This window comes from Phoenix dactylifera, chromosome 11 (genome assembly GCF_051530095.1).
Source record: "Phoenix dactylifera cultivar Ajwa chromosome 11, Ajwa_hap1_PhDact_Kaust_v1.1, whole genome shotgun sequence".
In the NCBI taxonomy this organism is placed as follows: domain Eukaryota; kingdom Viridiplantae; phylum Streptophyta; class Magnoliopsida; order Arecales; family Arecaceae; genus Phoenix; species Phoenix dactylifera.
In genome coordinates this window covers 2,642,626-2,666,678 of record NC_143200.1, presented here as the reverse complement: position 1 = coordinate 2,666,678, position 24,053 = coordinate 2,642,626, and the positions used below count along the sequence as shown (strand labels likewise).

The window sequence follows — 24,053 nt, the reverse complement described above, 5'->3', positions numbered from 1 at the left end:
TTAGAAGCATCTGCAAAAAAAAAAAAAAAAATTTTGCATGTCTTGATAAACTGAAAATATTTTATCATCATACTCATAATGAATCAAAATTAAAATTGATATTAAATAAATCAATAAGGAAAATGCTTAGTGGAACATCTTGTGGGATAGTTCTAATGAGACAACTGATGTGGTATGTTTTTTGGTCGGAATGAGATCATAGCTGAGCCAAACATGAAATTTTGTTAACCTAGTTTGTGTTGCTAATGCAAAAAAAACATGCCATGTTGGCTATTCTCATTCTACTTTCACCTTATTGAGAATTTGATATTGATTGAATAATAAAACTGTTGTTCTACGAACTGTCCAGCACATTTAAACAAAAAAAAAAAGAGGTAAGGAAAAGTACCCATCTGATCATAAAAAATAAAAAGGAAAAATCATTTAAGATAATTGGCTCAAGACACTTCAATCTGAAGCCACTTTATAAAGTCAAAGGTTGGCCATGATCCCTTTATTTCCTCTTCGGTCCTGGCATCCATCCTTGACCTGGTTAACAGTTTATACTGACCCAAACAAAAAAATACAGCTCGGCAGAATGTTTCCAGAATGAAGTAACATCGAAGTATAATACCCATGAATCTTGGAATGGTCAAAGTTTTAGTTGGTGGTTGATCTTTCTAACATTTTGTGAGGAAGACAAGGCTACGGTTCTTATCCCTCCAGATGCGACAGCTCTTTTATGTCGGCAAAAGGGAACGATTTGTTCCACGAGGTGCAGAGTGGCAAGCTGAAAGGCCAACGCATGGTAAGATGAAAGGCCAACGCATGCTTGCAGGCGCTTTGAAGTTGGAAGTAGGGGGATGAAAGCAATGGGTGCAATTGTAGTAGTACGTCTGGCGACTCACTCTTTTCACTCCAATATTGTGAGAAAATGATGTGTCCTGCAGACATTAATTGTCCTGAAGAATTCTATCTTCATGATGCTTTCATTCAGAGGATTTCTTTTAGTCAATTGATGGAAGACTTCCCTCAAAGGAAAAGAAAAAAAAAAAAGAAGAAGTTTTCTTGCTTCATAGAATTTCTAACTCACTCCATGGAGCTATTATTAACCATATCTCGGCTGAGAGATTTTAGTTGGACTTTGTGAGGAGGCCTGCTGCCCTGGTCAGATGTGGGAAGCCGTGTTGCAAGGACCGTTGGACTTGAATTCGAATGAGGATGATTGGTCTAGTTGTGACTTGACTCGGTGGCAAAGACCAAAGGCACCGCATCATTTGACTCCTTCCTTCCTTATCAGTTGGAAACTTCATGATCTATGGTGACCCATTTTTTTGACATACGTTGAGCTCATCTTTAATTTCTGTATAACAGTTTGGTAAATCCCAGCAGCATAGATTAAGATTTACAAGTGATACAAGAAGATGAAGGACATTAAATTAGGTCCCAAGTGAGCTTGTAATGAAGTTAGATTTATTAAATCAGCTTGCACGTACGGGCGTGAATGTAGCCAATAAAATCAAAAAAAAAATCACACAATGGCCCAGGCGCAAACCCGTAGTTGGCCCAAAAAAAATCTTTAAAATGATGAGTCGCAAAGAAGGAAATCCAGTATGCGGCATCGTTTGTCTTCCTGTAAATACGCGTGGTCTAATAAGAGCTACACTTTTCCAGTAGCATACGGATGTCGTGAAGCAGCGGTCTTTTTCAAAAAAAAATGCTATCAAATATATATATATATATTTTTTAAAATTAACTATAGATAATATATATATATATATATAATTATATATAAAACAATATAATATATCTAAATAATAGAAAAACAGAAAAGAAAGAAGACATTTTCCAAGCCATGTGTCTGACCATACATATATCAGGATGATATCTAAATAAACAAATAAAAATATGATGATGATTGTTATTGGTCGGAGTAGTTTAATTAAGCATACAAATACCAAGTGAAAGGAGAGAATCTTCCTTTGGTTCCGGGTACTTTCCCTTCCAACTGCTCGAGCCGAGGAGAGGGGGGTTGTCTTCTTCTTCTTCTTCTCCCCATCTCGAAGCAAGGAGATCCGGCAGCCTATCAACGGAGAGAGAGCGGGAGACCGCTTCGTAGGTATCGAAAGAAACCCCCTTTTCCTCCTCTTTTCCGCATCGGATTCCTCCGTCGATAGGGGAAAAAAAGCTCTTTTTTGATCATTCTTTGGCTTTTCTCCGTCTTTGACTTCGACCTATTGGGTAATTCTTTTCAATTTTCTCCTAAAAAAAATTCAATCTTGATCGTTCTAGAACGTTTTGGTTCTTCGATTTCGCCCGAAACCCGTCGATTTGGAGGCGGAAGATTTCGGCTTTAGATTCTGCTGGGCTTTAATTTGGATCGATCTTGATTTCTGGGTTGCGGGTGGGATCATTTTTGTTGGGTTATAAAGAAGAGGAGAGGAAGATAAGAAGTAAAAAGTAGCAGCCTTGGTCATTTTTGCCTTGAAATTTAAGCGAACTCTGTGGAATGGCCTGAATTTTTGTTCGTTTTTTGATCTGTGCCTTATGATGCTTCCCTGTATCTGGAAATCTCTCTTTTTTTGGGTGCTGGTTTTTCTGAAAAACTGTGTCTTTAGATGAGAACGAGCATCTTTTCTCTTGGTGTGGAAACTGATTTCAGAATGGAAGACAGGTTCCTTCAAAAAATTTGAGCTTTTGGGTGCTGGTGAAGATCTTTTGCGCTGGAATTGGTGAATATTTGGCATCATAGAAGCATTTTCCTATAAGAGGCTTCTAAGTTCTTGAAGTAGTCCTTTTTTCCCAGTTTGGTTGCCTTAGTTAAAGCATGATTAAACAAATACTAGGGCGGCTTCCTCGGAAGCCGTCAAAGTCTGCGGATAATCGGGATTCGAGTGGTGGATCAACTCCTTCACTGCCAAATGCTTCTACCAGTTCAAGAAGTGGGGATTTGTTGAATAGTAGTGTGACAGATCTGAACAGTCAGGTTCTTCCTGGCTTGAATCCGGGGTTAAATCATGGAAGCAGATACCCTCCAGCAGTTAGCTTGAGGCTAAATGGCAATTTAGTCTCCCCCCCATATGAAGCATTGCCAAGCTTTAGGGATGTCCCAAGCTCTGAAAAGCAGAACTTATTCATCAAAAAATTGAACTTGTGTTGTGTTGTGTTTGACTTCACTGACCCAACAAAGAATTTGAGAGAGAAGGATATCAAGCGACAGACATTGTTAGAGCTTGTTGACTATGTTACTTCAGCAAACGGGAAATTTCCTGAGAATGTCATCCAAGAGACTATCAGGATGGTATCAATAAACTTGTTCAGGGCCCTCACTTCCCCTTCCAGAGAGAATAAGGTTTTGGAAGCCTTTGATTTGGAAGAGGAAGAGCCTGTAATGGACCCAGCATGGCAACACTTGCAAATTGTTTATGAGTGCTTTTTAAGGTTTGTTGCATCTCCTGAGACTGATGCCAAGTTGGCTAAAAGATACATAGATCATTCCTTTATTCTTAGGCTACTTGATCTCTTCGATTCTGAAGACCCCAGAGAGAGGGAGTACTTGAAGACGATACTTCACCGTATCTATGGAAAATTTATGGTGCACCGCCCATTCATCAGGAAAGCTATTAACAACATCTTCTATCGTTTTATCTTTGAAACAGAAAAGTTCAATGGGATTGCAGAGCTTTTGGAGATTTTGGGAAGCATCATCAACGGATTTGCTCTGCCACTGAAGGAAGAGCATAAATTGTTCCTTGTTCGAGCATTAATCCCCCTTCACAAGCCAAAGTGCATAGCCATGTACCATCAACAGTTATCATACTGCATCACTCAGTTTGTTGAGAAGGACTGCAAGCTTGCGGATACTGTTATAAGGGGTCTGTTGAAATACTGGCCCATCACAAATAGTTCAAAAGAAGTAATGTTCTTGGGGGAGCTGGAGGAGGTCCTTGAGGCAACTCAGCCTGCAGAATTTCAGCGATGTATGGTTCCACTTTTCCGCCAGCTTGCCCGCTGCTTGAATAGTTCACACTTCCAGGTAACATGCATAGCAAAGTTCCAATTTGAACTGGAAATAATTTAACTGACTTATCTACTCGTTTTGCCCAGAAACATCTTTCCTGCTTCTGAATTTTCTTTCTTTATTGTGTATGCTTCTTTTGTGCTTAGTAGACATGAATTCCTTTACCTTAAAAAATAGTTTCCTTATTGTTCAAGAGGTTTGAGAGCAATGAACTATTTTAATTTGATCTGTGTTTATGCAGAACTTTTTCTTTTGTTCAACATTCAATGCCATCTGAATAGCTATAGTTGTATGGGACTTGTAATGTACCTGTGATGTCTAAATCAGGTTGGTTTTTGGGATGAATTATCTTTATCGGGGATATTTTACTCATATAGAATGTCTTAGTTTAATTATAAAGTGCATAAACAAACAAGACTGTTTCTCTAGGAAGTTGGAACATTTCGAAATAATGTTATTATGGTTCACAATGTTTTATTGGCTTAACATGTTACCATTCTCAATACTTTAAAGTTTAAATGCATGTTTTGAGTGCAAAATGCCTATTAAATCATCTTGTCCCATCTCTGATTGCATTTGCTGCCGACATGTTTTTTGTTTTAAATCTTTTCTCTGAGTTTTAAATGACTGCATGTTGGCGAGCGTGCTTTTTCACTCAGATCAAAATTTGTGCCTTAGAGATTAATTTGAAGTCCCAGTAGATCTTTTCTTTTTCCACAGCGTGTACACTCATGTTAAAGTAGAGAAATCTTAGAGAGTTGCTTTTGAGTTGCACGACCCAAATTGCATGACGAAGAAGGTAGGTCTCCTCAATTGCCAAGTGGCTTCCCAAGCTTTCACGGAAAGCCTCCACTCTATCAATGCCTTGGCCAGGAACTAAGCACTAACTCAAATTGTTGACTGTAGATTGAGAGTCGCTCTTATAGCATTTTCAAACTTTAAAAATATGTGCATATGTATATATGTGTATATGTGTACATATACATATACACATGTGTGTGTGTGTACATATACCGGATGTGTTTATGTGTCCATATACATACTTACAAATGCATGCACATACTACATAAGTACATATATATGCGTGTATGCATGCATATATGTAGACAAACTTGATACAAATTGTGTGGTGCTGCAGAAATACTCTGGGAATGATAGATTGGTAACAAATACAATCATGTTCTGATGATACGAGTATGCTAATAATGATTGTGTTGCACTGGATATGGAGAGGGGCTTAAATTTGTCTCAGGTTTGAAAAAAAGATAGAATGACCAAGACCAAAGATAGAATGACCAAAGACTACTGAAATGGATGTTACTAGATAGGATTTCATTTGGGTTGCTAGAGGTACAAGACCAAGATTTGTAACTACTCTTGTTGGCTATGGTTTATTTTATTTAAATATAATTTGACCAATCTGAAAGTCACAATTCAAAGTTCATAGTAGTATCCATTGCAGCTAAGCGATACAAAATTCTCGCTTTCAAGTTGGTTGGTTGACAGATAAAATGGTGTGGGATCCATCTTCAATTAAATAATTGATTAGAAAGATTATTTATGATTAAAATATAATGAAATGGAATCTTGTTTTCTTACATCTGATTGATATGGATAAGAAAACTTCTTTGCTTCACTGCAAATTTATTTAAGCAGCTTGGATTAATTGCAATAGTCCATTTCTTTGATCCTCGTCAATTATAAACAGATCAGGTTTATATATTCTTATTAGCCTATTCCACATATATATGAGAAATATTTTCTTGGGCGGTTCAAACTCTCAGTTGTATTCACTAAATCTCTCCATGTACAATGTTGATTCTTTCCTTTATCTGCACAATTCGCTTTACAAGAAGATACTGCTTATTATCTCTCAATCCTCTCTCCTTTCTTTGCTTTGTTCTATTGTATCGCCCAGATGACTTTATCCACTTTTATAATCTCTTGGGATTCCTTATTGGTCTATGTACTAGATCCACTTATATATTCAATCAGCTTTAGCAGTTGAATTTTTCACTTGAATCTCTTCAGTATTTCATCTCATGTATGCCTTATTAGAGCAGGCATAGTGAGGCTTACCACCATATATATCATCCAATCCATGTCATATTAAAGCACATAAGGTCAGGCTTGCCACCATAGCTATCCTTTTATCCACTTCGGGAAAAAAGTTATCCTGAGTAACCTTCTTTACTTAAGGGCAAACTTTTGGAGAAGCTGATTTTGCATCTAAACAAACTAACGCAAGGAATGGGTAAGCCATTTCCTGGTTGCTACCTCCCAGCTTGCCACAATATGCTTTTAAAAGTCATCTTTACCCACGTAAAATGTCTCGACCGGCCTGCTTGATATACCAATAGGATTAGTAATTGAGATCCAAGGTCATGTTATGATGCAATGGAAGGTTGCAACTTAGGTTTTTCTTCATATGTAATTTTAGTTATCAATTCGCTATGTATTCCTTTCATTTCTGTTTATTTATTTTTCAGAGGGTTATTTTGAATCAGGGAGTTAGATTAAAAATCTCACATTTTAATTGTTTGCTTGATGAGATACATTAATGTAGCAGTACCGTTCATGCTACAGGTAACCATGAACAGTAACCAAAAATTATGAGGATTGTTTAGGGAGTTAAAAATTCTACTTAGGATTTTATTTTCCTTTAAATATGATTTTGTGTAATCAGTTTTTCTTTATATAGGAAAATTATAGGTTCTCTTTTCTCCAGTGGTTTAGTGCTGTAGAACAAGCGTGATGCTTGCGGCCCTGGGCGTAATTCCCAAGTCTCAGAGTTAGTCCATTTCAATCTTCTTTTTCTGTCTGTTCCCTTTGTATGCTTCTCACTCTATTTTGCCTTGTTTCCTTTCTTTTGCTTTATTTCTCTCTGCAGCCACTAGCACCCGATCAAATCTGGTCAGGTCTAGTGAACTGCTATTAGATCTGGGCCCATCAGGCTCTAAAAAAGCCTTTTTGCTAGAAAGTCTGTTTGCTGCAGACTATATTCCAACAGATTGTTGGTTGATTGGCAGCAAATAAGTCCTAACTAACTTCCTATATAACTTAAGCTGGAATCACCAAATGTATAAATTATTACTGCTCTGCAGAAATGACTCCGTGCATACCATATCTGAAATATATCAGTTTTTGTTCAATTGTTGGCTTTCTAAACCAACGACTCTCATTTTTCATCAATATTATTCCAAGACTTGGCTTCCACCTTCCTTCCAAAACCCTATTTTGTCCTCTTACACAGGCTGTCCTGCATCTGTTAGTGATTTAGGGTTAGATATGCCTTTAGATTTATAATTTTGTTCTAATTTCTCCTAATTTTGGAAGTAGTTATTCGTTTGGTTTCATATCCGTAACTTAAGAATTTGAGATTCGCGATTTGGATGCTCATTTTAGGTCAAATTATATAATATTGGGGTGCAGAGAGGATGCATTGTTTGGATGGGTTAGGTGCATCGAACAAGGTCATTAGAAGCAAGTTTTCATGGTTTGAAAGGGGCAAAATGGGATCAGCAACAAGGTTTGTCATTTTGATACTGGATCCTGTACTGGTACAATGCTAGTATAGTGTTGGTACACTCGGTACGGGGTCAGTTCGGCATACCGATTCTCGATAGGCACCCCCATACCGAGTCTCGGTCCAGTACAGATACAATATGGTATGCTCAATACAGGGCGATATGGGTTGGTACAATAAACCATGATTGGTGATAAATTTTGTGTTTGTTTTCTTTAGTCATGAGTTTGGTTTAATCACTAGAATTAGTTTAGGTAATTTAATGGTTGAGACAGCATCTTGCTATTGATGGTTCAAATCATCATGAAAGGTATAGTAGGGTTTAGTTCATCCTTGAGAGCCCAGATCTGTTGAAGTTGATGGCATTTCTATTCTTTTTCGTTGTTGCCTTTTGCTCTTGAGGAATCATCCCCTGATCACGGATTTGAATCCCAGCAGATCTGTGATTTCTCGGCTGGTTGTGCTTGTAGCATGATCGTTCTGCCCAATGTGATCATGGCTGGTTGTGTTTGTGGCATGTGTCGTGAATGTCTCAGACATAGAGCCTTATTTATTATTTTAATCCAAAAAAGTATTTTTAATATGAAAAATTATATGATAAACAAAAAATTCTGATTTCTATGGGATTGGGTAAATTATCTTTAAATCTACAACATATTATGAAATCAGGCCAAAATACTCCCCTCATTTTTTTCCTTTTTTTGCCTTTTTAAAGCTTCAAAAACAAAAAAAAAGATGGGAGAGGGAAGGAAAGAGGGAGATTTACATGCTTAGAGTTAGATTTCGGGTGAAATCAACAATGATCGACCTTTCTCTGGCTTTTTCTTAATAGAAAATGGGGGAAAAAAAGGTGTGGGAGGGTTGAGAAGGCACGAGAGGTCTTCTCAGTGGCTCCCCTCAAGTATTAAGGGTGGAGCTAGCCTCAACCGGTCCGAACTATCCTGAACTGAATATAACTGGGTGGTTCTAGTCTGTTCTTGTCAGTTCAGGTTAGTTTGGGACAGAACTGCAATCCTTGGCTGGGAGGATATCAAAGGAAGCACGGAGTTGCGCGACTTTCTATAGGGTGGGGTGTTTGCCTTAGGATCTTATTTTTAAAAGATGGGCCTCATGTTTTCACTGTTTTAAGAATCTGGCTTTGAATGTTCAACTATGAAATTTTCTTTATATATAGTAGATCATACTTTGGCATAGATGTGCAATCTATCAAAATTGTACCGCAAGTTTTAAAAATAGCCTGAAAATTTAAAGTAATTATAGTTTTACACATTGTACCGATCGAAAGTAACAAATTGAGTTTGAGGAAATCCAAAATCAAAATGGAGGGATGGATGTAGTTCGAATTGCAGATTTTCCAGAAAAAGGGCTTGTTTCATATAGTCAAAGAAATTTATAATAATGAACGATCCTACTATTACAAAATAAATAATGGAAATTTCCAATTTATTTCCTTAGTCAGGTAATGTAGTTGTCTCCATGTTAGTCTTGACAGTAATGACTATGATTATTGGACAAACAATAAAAAAGTGGGAACTATTCATCGAAAATGAAATAATAAACACATCCCGGCACACCCACTATTCAGAATTTATGATTATTATAACTTGGGCGAGATGGGAGCTATGCTACCCAGGGCTATAAGGCAGAAGAAGTAATTTGCACTTTGTTGTCATATTTCTATCAGAAGTGAACTGAATCTCAATGTGTAGCAACCCTATTTGGTTCGTGACTCACAAATTAGGATTATACAAAGTTTTGAATCATTTGAACATTTAGAATGTTGCAGAGACTATTAATTATACTGTTGCAAAAGTATCATAACAAGAAAAGAATTGTCAATGTAATATGAGCATGAGGGAACTTACTGTAGGTAAAAATGTGATGAAGTTTCAACAGAAATTATTGGGCCTTTAGTAATAATAATGATACTATAGGACACTTGTGCAAGCATCCACATGCATGTTATGTTGATTGCAAGGCCGTAGGTGAATTTATTGTAGGTAAAAGAAGGGTGAAAGTTTTCAGCTGAAAGCATTAAGTCTTAAAAAACACTAGGGTTTGGGTGTGTAGAATTGGTCGACACAATGAAACGTTAGCAATTTCTATGATCAACCTCTTTTGGCTCACGAATCTCACTAGACATTGGACTCACAAATCACAAACTTTTTATCTGTTTATCCCCATGTGAATCCATCATCTGACGGAACTACCGGTGTAGGGCTCCCTCCAACTTTGCATTAAATATACGTAAATATATGATGCAGTGAACAATATAAGATCCAGTTAGACCTCATCACTAGTCAGGTTCTCTCTTTTAGAAGCCTTTTTAGGTGTTTAACAATATTTTCTTTCTTACATGTGTGTTTGCATGGTCTCAACTCCTAAAAATAGGATACTATATCATAACACTTATCTCAAAGAGTATGTGTACATGTATATCCATATTTTTGAAATTTATATTACCTACTCGGAGGAAAAATCTGATGCTGTTTTTCTCAGAGTATGATGATGGAGGACAAGAGAGAGATTGCATATGATTTATGGAAAAAAAATCATCTTATTAACCTACAAATTTAATGAGTCTTACAAGCTCAAGTGACCTGTCAAAAGGATGATGGTCCAAATGAGTACATGATCTCAAGAGCATCCTTTTGTTGTATTTTGACTAGATTCATTGTGTTCATAAGTTTGTTTTGCAACCTTTTGAGGATTTTGGTTAGCAAAAGGACTAATAGAGAACTTCAGACACCAGATACTTTTAGATTTGTTTTTAGGAGATGGAATAATTGTCCTTTTCATTGAGGGAAACCCAGAAAATTCCTACTGGTATCATTTCTAGCACCAATATCAAGATGCGTGACACTAATAAGTTAACCAGGGTAACAAATCTATCACTATCAAGTATGAGTACATATGGAATTGCACTTTCTATTTTTGATTGCCTATTGGAAGCTGATGAAGTTTCATGATTCATACTACTGCTTTGAGATAAATAAGAATGATAAAATATATTGTGAGTTTTGTTGAGAACTTGTAATTTACTAAGAAAATTAATGCTTATGGTGATAAAGGTGAACAAGCTTTTACATGGCTACTTGAAATTCGAAATGCATGGGTATTCATATATCCTATCTTTCATTTGAAAATTAAAATTTTCATGTGACATGCATTTGAACAAATTTTTGGGGACCATGATGATGTGCTTTACTTGTTTCCTTGCAAATAGCTTGTTAATAAAATTATGCAGGAAGCTTCTTGTGGTCCTTTTGCAGGTTGCAGAGAGAGCGTTATTTTTATGGAACAATGATCATATTGAAAACTTAATCAAACAAAACTGTAAGGCGATTTTACCAATTATCTTCCCTGCTTTGGAGAGAAATACAAAGTCTCACTGGAACCAAGCTGTTCAGAGCCTCACGCTAAATGTTCGCAAGATATTTTCTGATCATGATCCTGGGCTATTCACGGAGTGCTTGAAGAAGTTTGAAGAAGATGAATCTAAAGAAAAGGAGATTAAGTCAAAACGTGAAGCTGCATGGAAGCGCCTAGAAGAAATTGCCACTTCGAAAGCTGCGAGTAATGAGGCTGTTCTTGTTTCCCATATCATGCCCCATCAAGTCTCTTCTGGTTAAAACCGTCTATTTGGTAGCTCAATATATCCAGTCATCTGACAACATTATGATCATGGAAACGGGTAATATTGAATACCTATGGATTGTTGCTCACCCTTTGCTTCTGAATTCTTTGGGTTGCCAGGTCCTCAGAGATCCATGAACACTGTACAGGGTTAAACTGTATATAGGAGGTATGAAGGATGTGTAGCAACAAAAATGTCAAAAACTTGTTGGAGATTACAACTGTTCGACAGCCACAGGAGAACAGAACACCACCTGTCAGTTTCGGCATTCTGGTTGACATGTGAAACGGCGTTATATTCCAAATTTGCAGATGACTGCTTTACCTTTCTTTTCAGATTTTGGTTATGATTTGTTGGAATATTAATTAGAGCAGTCCTCATTTATTGATGGTTGTCTTTTTTTCCAAGCAATTGATCCTCGATGAATGCAACATTTCTTTAGCATGAGTCATGAATACAATTATCATCACTTCTCCTTCCTTTCTTTCTTTCTTTCTTTTTAATGAAATGAACCAAGAGCACCTTTATTCCATGGATCTAAGTTTATGCGAAATGCTGCTTAACATGAACACTGAACAAATAATACTACTGGAAGCATGGAAATTTCTTTTTCCTTGTTATGCTATTTTGGCAGTATTCAGCAACTTTTATAGGGGTTTCAGGATTGAAAATATCAATTAATTGTAGAGAAGTTGTAGTTACCACCTTCCTCTGAGGTGAGCACTTTATCTGCTTATGTTTCTTCATTATCCAGCAATTGCTAATTTCTACTCCATGGCCTGGATAAACAGTCCCTGCAAGGGATGAAGTTTATTATATTGGTCAATGCATACCAAAGATATGTCCACATACAAATGTAGCAGCGATTATGAGTGAAATCTACACCTCCCTTGTAAGCACTGCATTATCTATATTCTGTGTATTTGCTTCTGTAAGTCTTGTGCATACTTTCCCCCAATTTTTGAGGAACAGCTTGCATTTGATCATCTGCATTATTGCCAAAACTATACTCATGACTGCTTCACAATCACTAAGATGGGAATATCACTACAAAGAAATGAAGCAGCGGTGACAACTAGTCTGCATTAAAGATAGTGATAAGAAGCATGAGGTAACACCACTTGTGAGATTGGACTAGTTTGTCAGTGGGTATGCGAGGATGACCCTTAGATGTATGTGATGCATCGATCCGCCAAAGTTAACCTGGGAGCCCTAGGAGTCGTCCCTTTCTCTTCTTCAGACCATGAGATAACCTCTCAAGTATGATCTACCATACCGTCCCGTACTATTTAGTATGAGGCATATCGTTTCGTAGCAGATGTGAATTGATACAAAACTCTAAGTTCGGATTGGTACAAACTTTATACTATTATGTATTGAGATGTACCATGTTGTATCGAGATATATATTGATTCATACTGACGCATATTGAGATAAAGTTAAAAATATGGGGAATTCTAGTTCAAATAAGAAGTGATCAAAACTAGGGGGAGCAGCGACGGGTGTACTCGAGATAGAGATTTACCTTGTTGCATGGCATTAAGGTTGGAAATAGGCTCGGGTCGGGCCAACTTCGGCTCGGGTTTCAGGCTAAGTCCGAAAGAGTTCTAAGTGGATTTGGGTTTAAATATTGAACCCATTTATATTTTGGGCCGGACTCGGGTATGTCACTTGCCCAACCCGAGCCTGAGCCCGAGCAAGACCCAAAACAAAGTCTGAATTTAGGCCCGAATCAATTTGTTTTTGTATATTGTTATTTAGAGAGAATAATGAGAAGGTAAAGAATAAATTAAAATGGGTTTAGCTGAGAATAATACATCATGCATCATTTACTTTTATTATAGGAGAGAGCCTAATTTTTAACTAGCTCGTTTTCTTATGAAGTAATATTATGAAATATTAAACTTCAATTAGATTCAAGCCGAACCTATTTTTGGCCCAAATGAGTAATTCAGGCCGGGCTCGGGCCTAGACTTGGGTTGGGTTCGGGTCTAGATTATTCAAAAATTTTCGGACCTAAACCAGGCCCAAAGCCTGAAAAAAAATTTGGACCAAACTTCGATAGGGCCATGGCCCGGCCCAGCTTGGCCCATTTCCAGCCCTGGATGGCATTGGTTGCCATCTTGTTGTTCACTCTTTGAGGGGGTAGCTTGGGATTGGATCAGAGCCTTGAGCCTTTTTTTATAGGGAAGGAGACTGGGAAAGTGATTTTATAGGCAAAAGGATCACCCGGAAGATGGATGAAGGTGCACACGTGTATAACTCTTCTAGGTGATCTATGAAAGGCAAATAATTATGAAGGAGGATGGGAAGATATCGACTTTGATAACAGCTTGATCCAGATCTAGCGCTTCACAAATTTAGTGAAATAGTTTCCTTCCAATTGGTGAAGGTGAGGTGCATCTACACATCATATATTATGGAAGGTTCATAGAAAGAATAAAATAATCATATAATATGTTTTCTAGATTTTGTGAAATAAATGCCATAAAACCATGAAAAGTTATTATTATTATTATTATTATTATTGCTTAATGTCGCTTACAATTTAAAGATCATGACTTGTAACCAAAAATATTTTCGATTCATTCCTCGAATCCGATAGGGAATAGGCATTACCATGTTTAAAACAAACTACAAGTGTGGATAAAATTTACACAGGGTTAAAGTAGAATCAGGTAAAGTGTGTTTGTTAAATGGTTTTCAAAACAAGTGGATATAAAGAATATAGAGAGTTTTCCTTCAGTAGCCCGTTACTCAGCTGGTTAGCACCACTCCTGCCCTTCTTGATTGAATGTGCTTCTATGCCTCTTTAAAGGCTTGAAGCTTTCATGTATAGTCCAATTAAATCTGCATGGCTTAAATTCTAAAATTGACATATAGGCACTTATAGTTAGAATAATTTATCATTTTATGTTTTTGTTCAAAAAATTTTCATGTTAACTTTATCAAAGGTATCTGGTTGCTAATTTATTCCTTAAGGGGGGAGGGGGAAAAAAACGAGGAGAAGAGAGCATGCATATCCAGCAAAATTTATTAAAATTATATATAAGAACAGTTAACAGGTAGGTTAACTTAAACGAATTATACTTAGAATAACTAAAGCTTGTACCTACATGACATGAAGAGCATATATGCAAATTTTAGAGTTTTGGAAGGATAAGTGAATTTTTGAAAGGCATATATGCAAAAATTTCATAAACATGCATGACATGTATCTAAACCATATTCATACCGTTCACACCGAATGCATGCAAAAATTTTTATGCCCATAACTTGAATTACTTTTGAATACCCTATTTGTGGCAATTATCGATCTTCTAGAAAATTTTGTTCAAAATTTTAACATACTTTGTAAATGTTGGCCATATGGCATTTAAGCAATGGTGATAAAATCTCTGGTTCTTAGATCTTAAAAGTATTGATAGTCACATGCTTCACAAGTATTGATGGATCACAACATTTCATTTTTCAATAGAATTATAAACATCCACCAAATTCTCCCTCCCTTAGAATTAGTGGTGGCAAGCAGGTTGGGTTGGATCTGCAGGTCGGATAAGAAAATTCCAAACCAGAACCTGATTTGTTTATTAAATAGGTCAAAATTTGAAATCTGAATCTGCCATATTTAATAAACAAGTAACCTGACTCAACTCATTGAATTTGTTTAATAAATAGGTAATCTGTTTGACCTATTAACTTGTATAACTTATTAACCTGTATAACCTATATAGCATGTTAACCTATTTACTAAGCAGATGACCTACTTAACCCAACCCAATCAGATTATTAAATGGCTCTAACGGGTTGAACGGGTCAAGAGGCTAGAACCTGAATCCGACTCAATTTTTAAACACTTTAGATGGGTCAATCTGTTTATGATCCGAATCTATTTAGCCCATATTGAAATCTGCTTATTGCAGATCGAACACGGATCAGGTTGATCGGCCTCATAATATTATGGTGATCCTATCTTGATTAATTTAGTATATCCATGTGTCATGTTAAGCTAATAAGATCATATAATCCATCAAATAATACCTTTTGATCACCTATAGAAATCATGGTGGACAGCTAGAAAATCCAATCTGATTAACTTATGCACTGCACATCTCAAGTGCCACCATGTTCAATTGTGTTTATCTCAACTATAACTCTCTCCCTCCCCATCATCATTGTCACCATCAACCTCCCTATCATAATTGAAAATTTTTAATTTGATTTCAAAAACTCAACAAGGCTTGAATTCATGATGAAGCTCATGCTGTACAATTGACAAATAAGAAAAAGTCCAACATGATTTCCTTCACCGAGTCAATCTTAATGGTCACAGTGTCCAAAACGCCGAGCGAGCGTGGGAGAATAAGGAGAATGGACGCTCTAGCCGCGCTCGGGAGAAGCCCCTGCGCTCTGCCCAAAGCCCCTCTTTCTCCGACCCATGGCGCCGCCACCTCCTTCACCGGCGGAACACGAAGCCTCGCCCTCCCCTCTCACCGCTACCTCGCCGCGCTCCCGCCGTCGCCGTTCCTCTCCCTCTCTTCTGCCCCTGCCCGTGCCAAATCGCGCACCCGGAGGACCAGAACCCGTATTTTTCTTCCCCACCTCGTGGCCGCCATGGTATGTTCTTCCTCTCCTTTGTACGCCTTGGATTCAATGAAAAATAAAATGAACCGCCTGAAAGAAGGAGCAAGATCTTATCTTTTTGTTGTTTTTTATCTCAAATTCTGAAATTCCACTCGGGGATAAGCACAAGTTTTGTTTTTTATCCCTGTTCTGATGCTTTCTTCGAATTTGTTTTTGTGCAGGAAGAGGTTGAGGAGACTTATGTCATGGTAAAACCCGACGGCGTTCAACGTGGACTGGTATGAGTCTTATTCTTGTATTTTTTATGGAGATTTTGTTTTCTTGTTTCTATTTTATTTGTTATTAGTTGATCTCTGGTTTTATGTAAATATTCGGTTTGATGGATATAGGTCGGAGAAATTATTTCTCGGTTTGAGAAGAAGGGATTTTTGCTGAAAGGCTTGAAGCTTTTCCAATGCTCCAAGGAGTTAGCTGAGGTTTGCTTCCCAAAGTGCTGCTAGCTTCACTAATGCATAATGAAACATTTCTGTTTTTTCCCCTCGCATATGAAATAAAAGTATTATTATGTGCTTGAATGGAAAATAACATTTATATAAGAAATAAGAAGAGAGAGATAGTATTGCCACTTTTTCTTATTCATTTGGATGAAACAATTGTTGCTGGAAGCAATTTCACATTCAAGAAGTTATTTCTTAGAAAAGAGGATAGTCCAGAGTTCAAATTCTGGATTCTGCTGACCTGACTAAAGATAGAAGTGTTCGCATGGACAGAATGATTCGTTAAAGTTAGATGCACTAATATAGATAACACGGATCCCCTACCATAATGTGAGTCCCTTCTGTTCTATTTCTCTTCAGTGAGAAGTATTCATTTTGTCTTCTTTTTTTTTTTGTCAAGCCAAATTTGTATATTGAGAAACCACTTTTTAAAGGTTTCGTTAAAATGAAATTAGGAGCATAATATTTTCCTTTTTTACCTTTTGTCTGTGTATTTGTTTTGATGCAAGAATACATTATGATAGAATGAGATTATCCTTGTTGGATTGTTATTAATAGAATTGTAGAAGCACATCCTTTTTTTCTAGGATTGGATGCTTGTCTGACAGTTCTCAGTCTAAAATATAAATTTCACTTCCAGCAGGAAGTAAACACAAAGTGGATTTTTATGAGAGTAGTTTGGGATAGACTAGGATGGTTGTTTTGTTATAATCAAGAATTGATTAAGTCTGATGAGTAGTGCCTCCCATTCTGTTGTTTTTGTATCAATCTAGCTCTATAACTAACATAAGTGATATGATTAGAAAAATATTCATGTTGAAGACCTAAGGATAAAAGAAAGGTTCATCTTGAAAGCTGAAGGACAAAGGTAAGGGTGCAAATATGGTGAAGGAAGGCCATAGTTTTAGTGATTGGAGGTTTTATGATTTGATTTTTGATGTATATAATTCTTTCTTTGCAAGTTTTAGGTGTTGTAATGAGGTTATCACTATATTGTATACTTGGTTATGTTTATGCATGTTTTCACTTGTTTGTATGTTACCTAAGAAAAGGAACTGAAGGATTGTAGTAAGTACTGTATAGTCATTTTCTGATGTGTGTTTGATGGACAGGAGCATTACAAGGATCTCAAGGGCAAAACTTTCTTTCCTAAGCTGATAGACTACATCACTTCTGGCCCCGTTGTTTGTATGGTATATATCTTGGCATTTACCTCTAGATGCATATACATATACTATATTATATGTACTTATATATTTATTTTTGTGATGCATAGAAATAAGAATTCATAAAGGTAATGTGCATCATCTGAATTACACAAATCATATTAATATATTTGCTCTTCTCTATTTGTTTTCATGTTCCTTTGGTTACATGAAAGGCTTGGGAGGGTGTTGGTGTTGTTGCATCTGCTCGTAAGCTTATAGGAGCAACAAATCCTCTTCAAGCTGAACCGGGCACCATACGAGGTGATCTGTCAGTTCAAACGGGAAGGTTGCATTCCTTTACCCTTTTTCCATTAAAATTATTCTCTAATGCACCTAAAGTATTTCTTTTGTCATCTTGTTTGCCAAGAAAAGGGCTTTACTGTGATCTTTTGCAGGAATGTTGTTCATGGAAGTGATAGCCCTGAGAATGGCAAGCGTGAAATTGGTAATGCCATACAACTTTTTTATCAAGCCCCAAGGGTGCTATTTTTTTTTCTTATTTAGTTTTCTCATTTTATTTTTAAGGTGCCATTGATTACTTGGTTCTATATTCTAACAGAATTAAATGTAAGATTGATGGGGACATTAGAGCCCTTCATTTAGAAGATCCTGAGCCCCCGGATTGAGTCAGACTCGGATTGGGTCTATTTGAGTTCGAGTCATTTTCTTTTATTGCATTATTTGCTTTTGTCTTAGTCAAGTCAATTTGGTCAGTTGTTTTGTTATTAGACTAGTCAATTGGGTTTATGTAATTGGGTCAATATGTAAGGTCTATATAAAGACCACCCCTCTCATGTATGAGGGATTGATGATTGAATGAAAAAACTCTAGCCTTCTTCTTGTTCTTGTTCTTCTTCCTCCTCCTCTTCTCTTCTTCCTGCATCTCTATAACCTCTTCTTCCTTCTCCCTCTCTTCTTCTTTCTCCTCCTCTTTTCTTGCAGTTTCCGCCATCAAAGATTTGGTCAGTTCTTTTCAATGAACATAATTATTAACTAAGAGTCCTTGTGTTTGTAAACTCCACATACATACTTCTTAATCACATATGGAGCTCGAGTTTTTCTTTTCAATCTGTGTTCACTTCACATGTAACATGTAGTAAGTCGAGATATTCCATCACTTGTTACTAAAGTCATCATGCTCGACCATCAACCAGATCTTGAAGTTTCTATGACAGTTTTCCATTTTTGTCGGTCCTTCGAAGTTTTAAGTGTAGGCCAGAATGGATCAATTTCGGCCTTGACCAAATCAAAACTAAACTGGTAAACCCTTGGTTCAGGTTTCAGTCAGTTGCAGCAGTTTTGGCCGGAACTGATTGGTTCTGGTCAAATTTCAGTCATTTAAAAGGAGTTTCATTTATAAATTCAAAATTTGTTATGGGTTGCATGAAAACTTCATTAAACATTGCATTATGGATATTAAAATTGAATAACCTAACTAAAAAATGGTTGAAAAAATTATATGAAAAGTACGTATATTTGTACAGTTGAGCGGTAGCAAGTTAAGTTTTCATTCACAATTTAATATATGAAGCATTATGTCTGAAGCTCTGCCTTAATTGTTAGAGTTGAGCGGCTTGATTGTAAGTATGCGAACGTCCTCTTAAATAGTAAGAAATTATATGTAAACAAGAGTAAAAAGACAGAAGCGTATAAAGATAGGGGTGTTTGTGTGCATATGTGTGAGCATGCTTGGAAACTGAAATTTTAATATTTCCATGGCAATGTTGTGGTGAAATCTCATTGTAAAAGTCCCACTCATGCATAGGCTCTTTCCGTTATCTGTAATTTTTTCTATCTTGACCACAATCCTTGATAGGATAAAGCTTATAGATTTTTCCAAATATTTGCATAATGAAAAGGGGAAAAAATCACTAGTTGCATTTGAAGAATATTTAGTTTATTGCATGCACGCTGCCTTTTGTCAATCCCTCAACAAAAGGTAGCATATGTTGTTTAGATATGAGAAATAGAATACCTATGTTTTCAGTAAGTTAACTAGTCACTGAACTGTAGACTGCATCTTGAGTCAGTAAACTTAGTTGGCATTCATCATAATGCTATAGTACTGAGTTATTCATTGCGGTGGGTCATTATATGTGTGAGATTTCTTTCATTGTCAAGTCTCTAACCCTGCTTTTGCTCATTTTCTACAGCCCTATGGTTCAAAGAAGGTGAAATATGTTCATGGGTACCAGTTCAAGCACCTTGGCTCAGAGAGTAACTTTGTATCCTTTGCTTCAAGAAGCAATTTGTGGGGCTAGGTAGCTTCATTCTTTAGAATCATTTCTCCAAGGTCAGTTTATTTCTTTCAGACATTGTTTCCTGCAATTCCATCCTGCGGATTGTATAAACGGGAGCTATAACCACCTCAAGGAGAGCACGAGATAATAAATCTTTCAATTCCATGCTTCTTCTTCATCAGCCGTGTCATTGCATTAGCTCAAGCAAGACGTCAAGGTAATTGAAACCATGATTTTCCCCTTGGAGACAACTTGGTCTCGTCTTCATGCTGTGATGACACTGCTGCATGCTTGAATTATTCCTCTGTATGTTGAAGTTATGACATTCCTCAACGATTCAACTTAAACTTTCTTCTTTGCACCACCTTACTTTATCTCATTCTGATCAGCCATGAACTCTAACAAAGGCATTTGAGGTCAGATCATGTTTCGTTATGACTAGCAGTCAATTTGCTCAATATCTTCTTTTCTCCCTTCCACAAGCTAAAGTAGCAATTCAACTCAATGCCATTAAAATTTTCAACATGTCTAAACTGTTTTATAGTCAATATTAGACAGGGCACAATGGAGGAAAGGGTGATATAGGTGATGCTGAAGGCATTCTGCCTTGCTTTGTGCTGACAGGAGCTGTAATTAATGTGGTTTAGATGTACTTTGCATCACACATAATGATCTGTTATTACTATGATTTGAAGTGTACCATCTAGGCTTGCCATGCAAATCTCAAGGTATCTCTATAGTATTACTAGAGGGACCATGATGTGGACTTCTGTTTTTGTCCAAACTTCACCTTGACACCCTTGTCCACAACCTCCTAACTACCATGACAGCCTTAAAATTTTTAAGCAGCATCCAGAAAAGCAGCTAATAAGCAAAGACATTAAAATCTTAACCAAGACAAGGCCAGACATTCTTCTATTTCTTTACGACAGAAGGATTTAGAAAATAAAACAAGTGAAAACACAAAGGTACAGAAGTGTAGTGTTTGCGTACGACCTAGGCTATGCTGATGATAAAATCTTGATAAGCATGTATAGCTGATAGGCATGAACTGGGTTCTGAGTATGACCTCTCACAAGCTTCTCTATGCAAGCTACACATTAATAGATTCAGCTATAAGCCTTAATGCAGTTTTGGAGTCCTAATATGATGCATAAGATAAGGCAAGTTAAAAGGAAAAAAATTATATGTTCCTACCTAGGGTGATGGCATTAACCTCTTTCTGCTATAAAAGTAATATGAGTATACTAGAAAAACAAAAACAATGACCATAAACACCACATGAACAAGAGATCAAAAATTTTCATGAGGAAAACCAAATATCTCATAGATTAACCATCCATTATCTCAAATAATGAAATTGAAATATACTTTCATGGCCAAATTCAAAGGCACAGCAACATTAAAGAGTACCTCCTAAATGTTAAAAAATATCTGCACCTCAGAGAGTAGATTTTAACAAGCCACAACAAGGAGAACCCACCTAACTAAATTTCACCTACTAATCCACTGTCCAAAAATACTAAAGCCCTTGCATGTACTATTGAATGTAGCTTCGCAAATGTGACAAACACCATTCCTTGTCTACTCTCTTCTCTTCAAGAGATAAAGATTAGACTGTGTTGGAGCTTTTCCAAGGGGGAGTTGAGAATCGCTAAACTTAATTTTCCATAGCTTCTAGAAGGAGGTAAAGCCTATCCAACTTTGTATTTTTTTGACTTTTGATATCAGTATCTTTCTTGACATTGAATCAAGGTGAACCATTCATTTTTAAAGATAACAGGCTGGAGACTCATATCCACCTTCTTTTTAGAAAGCTTCATGGACTGCCCACATTTCTGAGAAGCAATATTATGACACTTGAGATAGCTTTTGTCCTCGCCACAACTTAAGATTCAATATTAAGTATTCTAACAATACTATTATTCCGAGAATAATGAGTCTGCCCTACAGCAATCAACAACAATCAAATAGAGGGGGTCACTATATACAGGGAGTCAATGCATAAGGAGGAAGAGAGAAAAGGACTAGGCATGAGGTAGGTAGAAATTATTGGAGCAACAACATCAAACCCACTAATCAAAATAAATAAAGGCTCAACCTAGGTCTTTTATATGTCACAAACTTTAGCAAACCCAGGATGGCCAATTATTTTGATTTCCATCTCCTTCCTTGGATTCATCGGATGCCTAACTTGTTCATATAATTGTTATTGTTGGGAGAAAAAATTGTAGTCTCAACTAAATAAAGTTACTCTATGATAGCTCTGTTTTCTTGTTTAGATGCATTTTATTTATTCAAGTTAATGGCTAAATTGATTAAGTTGTGTCTATATATTTTTTAGTTAAGATTGGGTTCAAATTCTGACTTGATTTAAGGTAAGGTTGAGTTAAAATTTGAGTAACCCATCCAACTCACCTATAAGATGCTTCATTCTCAACCCAGTTGGACCAAAATCTAATTCATTTTCCTCTTTATCCATCCCAACATGAGGATGACCTGTGCTATGAATATTATCTAATGCAACCAAACCAACCTTGTATTTAATGGATCTCAAAAGTTAAATTCTAAGTTGATTGTAACAATTATTGTATTGGATACTAAAGTTGCCCCAAACTAGACCAAGCCAACCTAACAGATCTCAAAGCACACCAAACTGTTTCATTTGTCCACCTGCATGGATCTCAAAGTGACCATTGTGTGATTCAACGGTGGATTCACACGTAGGAGGGTTATTCCTTCTTTCCTGCAAAAGATGCAATCCCTGTCCATTTATTTGTGCCTCAAGCTTGCATGACCACCACCCAAATTTGGGTCTAAGAGGTAAAGTATGCTATTTGCCAACTAAGCTGACTTTTCATGGCTCACCTTTCTTGCAAGTAAAAGGTCGTTTTGCTTTGATATTCATCATTCATTCATAGAGGGCTGGTGCTAGGTTGAAAGCTAATTATAAAACAATTAAAGCCTGCAGCAGGCTAAACCCTTCTGCTATAAGTTTAGGGGAATCCTCCATTATTCCTTCAAAAAGGTCAACAAAAAAAAAAGGTGAGCGGAGAGGCTTGTCCAAGTGGCAAGAGTTGATACCATCAAAGCATGCACTTAATTTAAATACCTAATTTTATCCAATATCTCTCCGATAGCACAACTTCATATTCTCTTGCATAGATACTGCTAATGAATAATGTTCTTAGCAACTTACGAAAAAATAATGTTCGTAACACCACCACCACCATGTATCTTCGCAGCTTGATTTAGCAAGGACCGATCTAAATTCTGTTAAGTAATTCTAGTAGCTGTTGGTGCCTATAGATTATCTCCTGTTTATCTAAAGATGGTGTCAGCTTTGCAGCAAGTCATGCATAGTGGAGTCTTTCAATTAAGTCCCATGGAGCCCCACACACCACCCCTGGGAGGTCAAGTTTTTGCTATTTGTAAAGCTGTCAATCCAGCGCCTGACAGGAGTAAGATAATTTCTCAACAGAAAACAGCAAGATAAATAGTCAAGATAGATAATAATCAGTCGCAATGCAGTGCCTTCAGGAACAATATTGCTGCTAATAATGATATCAAAAGAACCCTCCATTATGCCATGAACACATGCAACAAATTTGCAATAAACAGTAGAGCCATTGTAAGCATGCTTCCATTAGTTTTAGTTTTGATGGAGAATTTTTATCTTGATCAACTAAATATTAAATTCTACTTGTATAATAGTTCAATGTTAAATGTTGATTAATAGTATAAGATTATTATCTTAATAGAGGATGACTCTGACCATTACAAAGTCCATGACTTTGAGCTGTAGTCATTATTTTTACATTGACAACCTGTCAAATCGCAAGATATCTTTTTCTCAAAACACCCAAATATGTTTTCATCACCTTCCAACTTATATGCAAATATTCCTGTAAGCTCGACAAAAGCTCCATCGACCGCCAAATCTTTGTTCGGATAATACAACTTTCGCCACTTGTGGTAAGAGCTAGGGTTTAATTCCGAACAACACTTCGACCCCATATGTCTAAATCTCTGGTTCTGCAAGCAGCGGCTGGATCTGCCTAAGGGCTTGGCTCCGACTTAGATAGACAGAAAGTGGAATATGGTCCCTTCTAATTTAATAAAAGAAGCTCGAGGCATGATTAATGCTAAATGGCTTACACCTAGAGGCAACAATTTTTTTTTCTTTTAATGAGAACACCCAAAGGCAACATTGACATAGAAGTTTCTGAAAAATAAAATACTTGCATGAAGACACCATTAAGACTGCCGGAATATTGCTTAGTTAATTTGTTCACATGCAACCAAACAACTTGCAGGTAGCTGACAAATACTACAGAGGCCACAGCTCAGGTAAAGCTCAG

At 36.8% G+C, this 24,053-nt stretch overlaps 2 protein-coding genes across 6 annotated transcripts; both read left to right on the top strand.

The window, feature by feature from the left end:
* Window positions 1-1,934: 1,934 nt before the first annotated feature.
* On the top strand, window positions 1,935-11,642 carry LOC103712535 (serine/threonine protein phosphatase 2A 57 kDa regulatory subunit B' theta isoform-like). Of its 5 annotated transcripts, none has more exons than XR_005512586.3 (4): window positions 1,937-2,098; window positions 2,654-4,015; window positions 10,799-11,220; window positions 11,312-11,642. XR_005512586.3 is itself a non-coding variant. In XM_088706392.2 (4 exons), the coding sequence occupies exons 2-4, from the start codon at window positions 2,807-2,809 to the stop codon at window positions 11,315-11,317; spliced, it is 1,548 nt and encodes a 515-aa protein (XP_088562518.1). In that variant the 5' UTR covers window positions 1,937-2,098; window positions 2,654-2,806; the 3' UTR covers window positions 11,318-11,642. The 5 variants fall into 5 exon arrangements, 4 of the variants coding, with proteins under 4 accessions (XP_026662747.1, XP_088562518.1, XP_008797311.1 ...); XM_088706392.2 differs by having other exon boundaries at window positions 10,799-11,102; window positions 11,283-11,642; XM_026806946.3 differs by lacking the exon at window positions 11,312-11,642 and having other exon boundaries at window positions 1,935-2,098; window positions 10,774-10,978.
* A 3,779-nt stretch (window positions 11,643-15,421) lies between these two features.
* LOC103712527 (nucleoside diphosphate kinase 2, chloroplastic-like) lies at window positions 15,422-22,371 on the top strand. Its single transcript, XM_008799077.5, has 7 exons — window positions 15,422-15,780; window positions 15,969-16,025; window positions 16,137-16,223; window positions 17,357-17,437; window positions 17,626-17,738; window positions 17,848-17,897; window positions 19,606-22,371. Exons 1-7 carry the CDS (start codon window positions 15,460-15,462, stop codon window positions 19,671-19,673), a joined length of 777 nt encoding a protein of 258 aa, XP_008797299.4. The 5' UTR covers window positions 15,422-15,459; the 3' UTR covers window positions 19,674-22,371.
* Window positions 22,372-24,053: the final 1,682 nt, after the last annotated feature.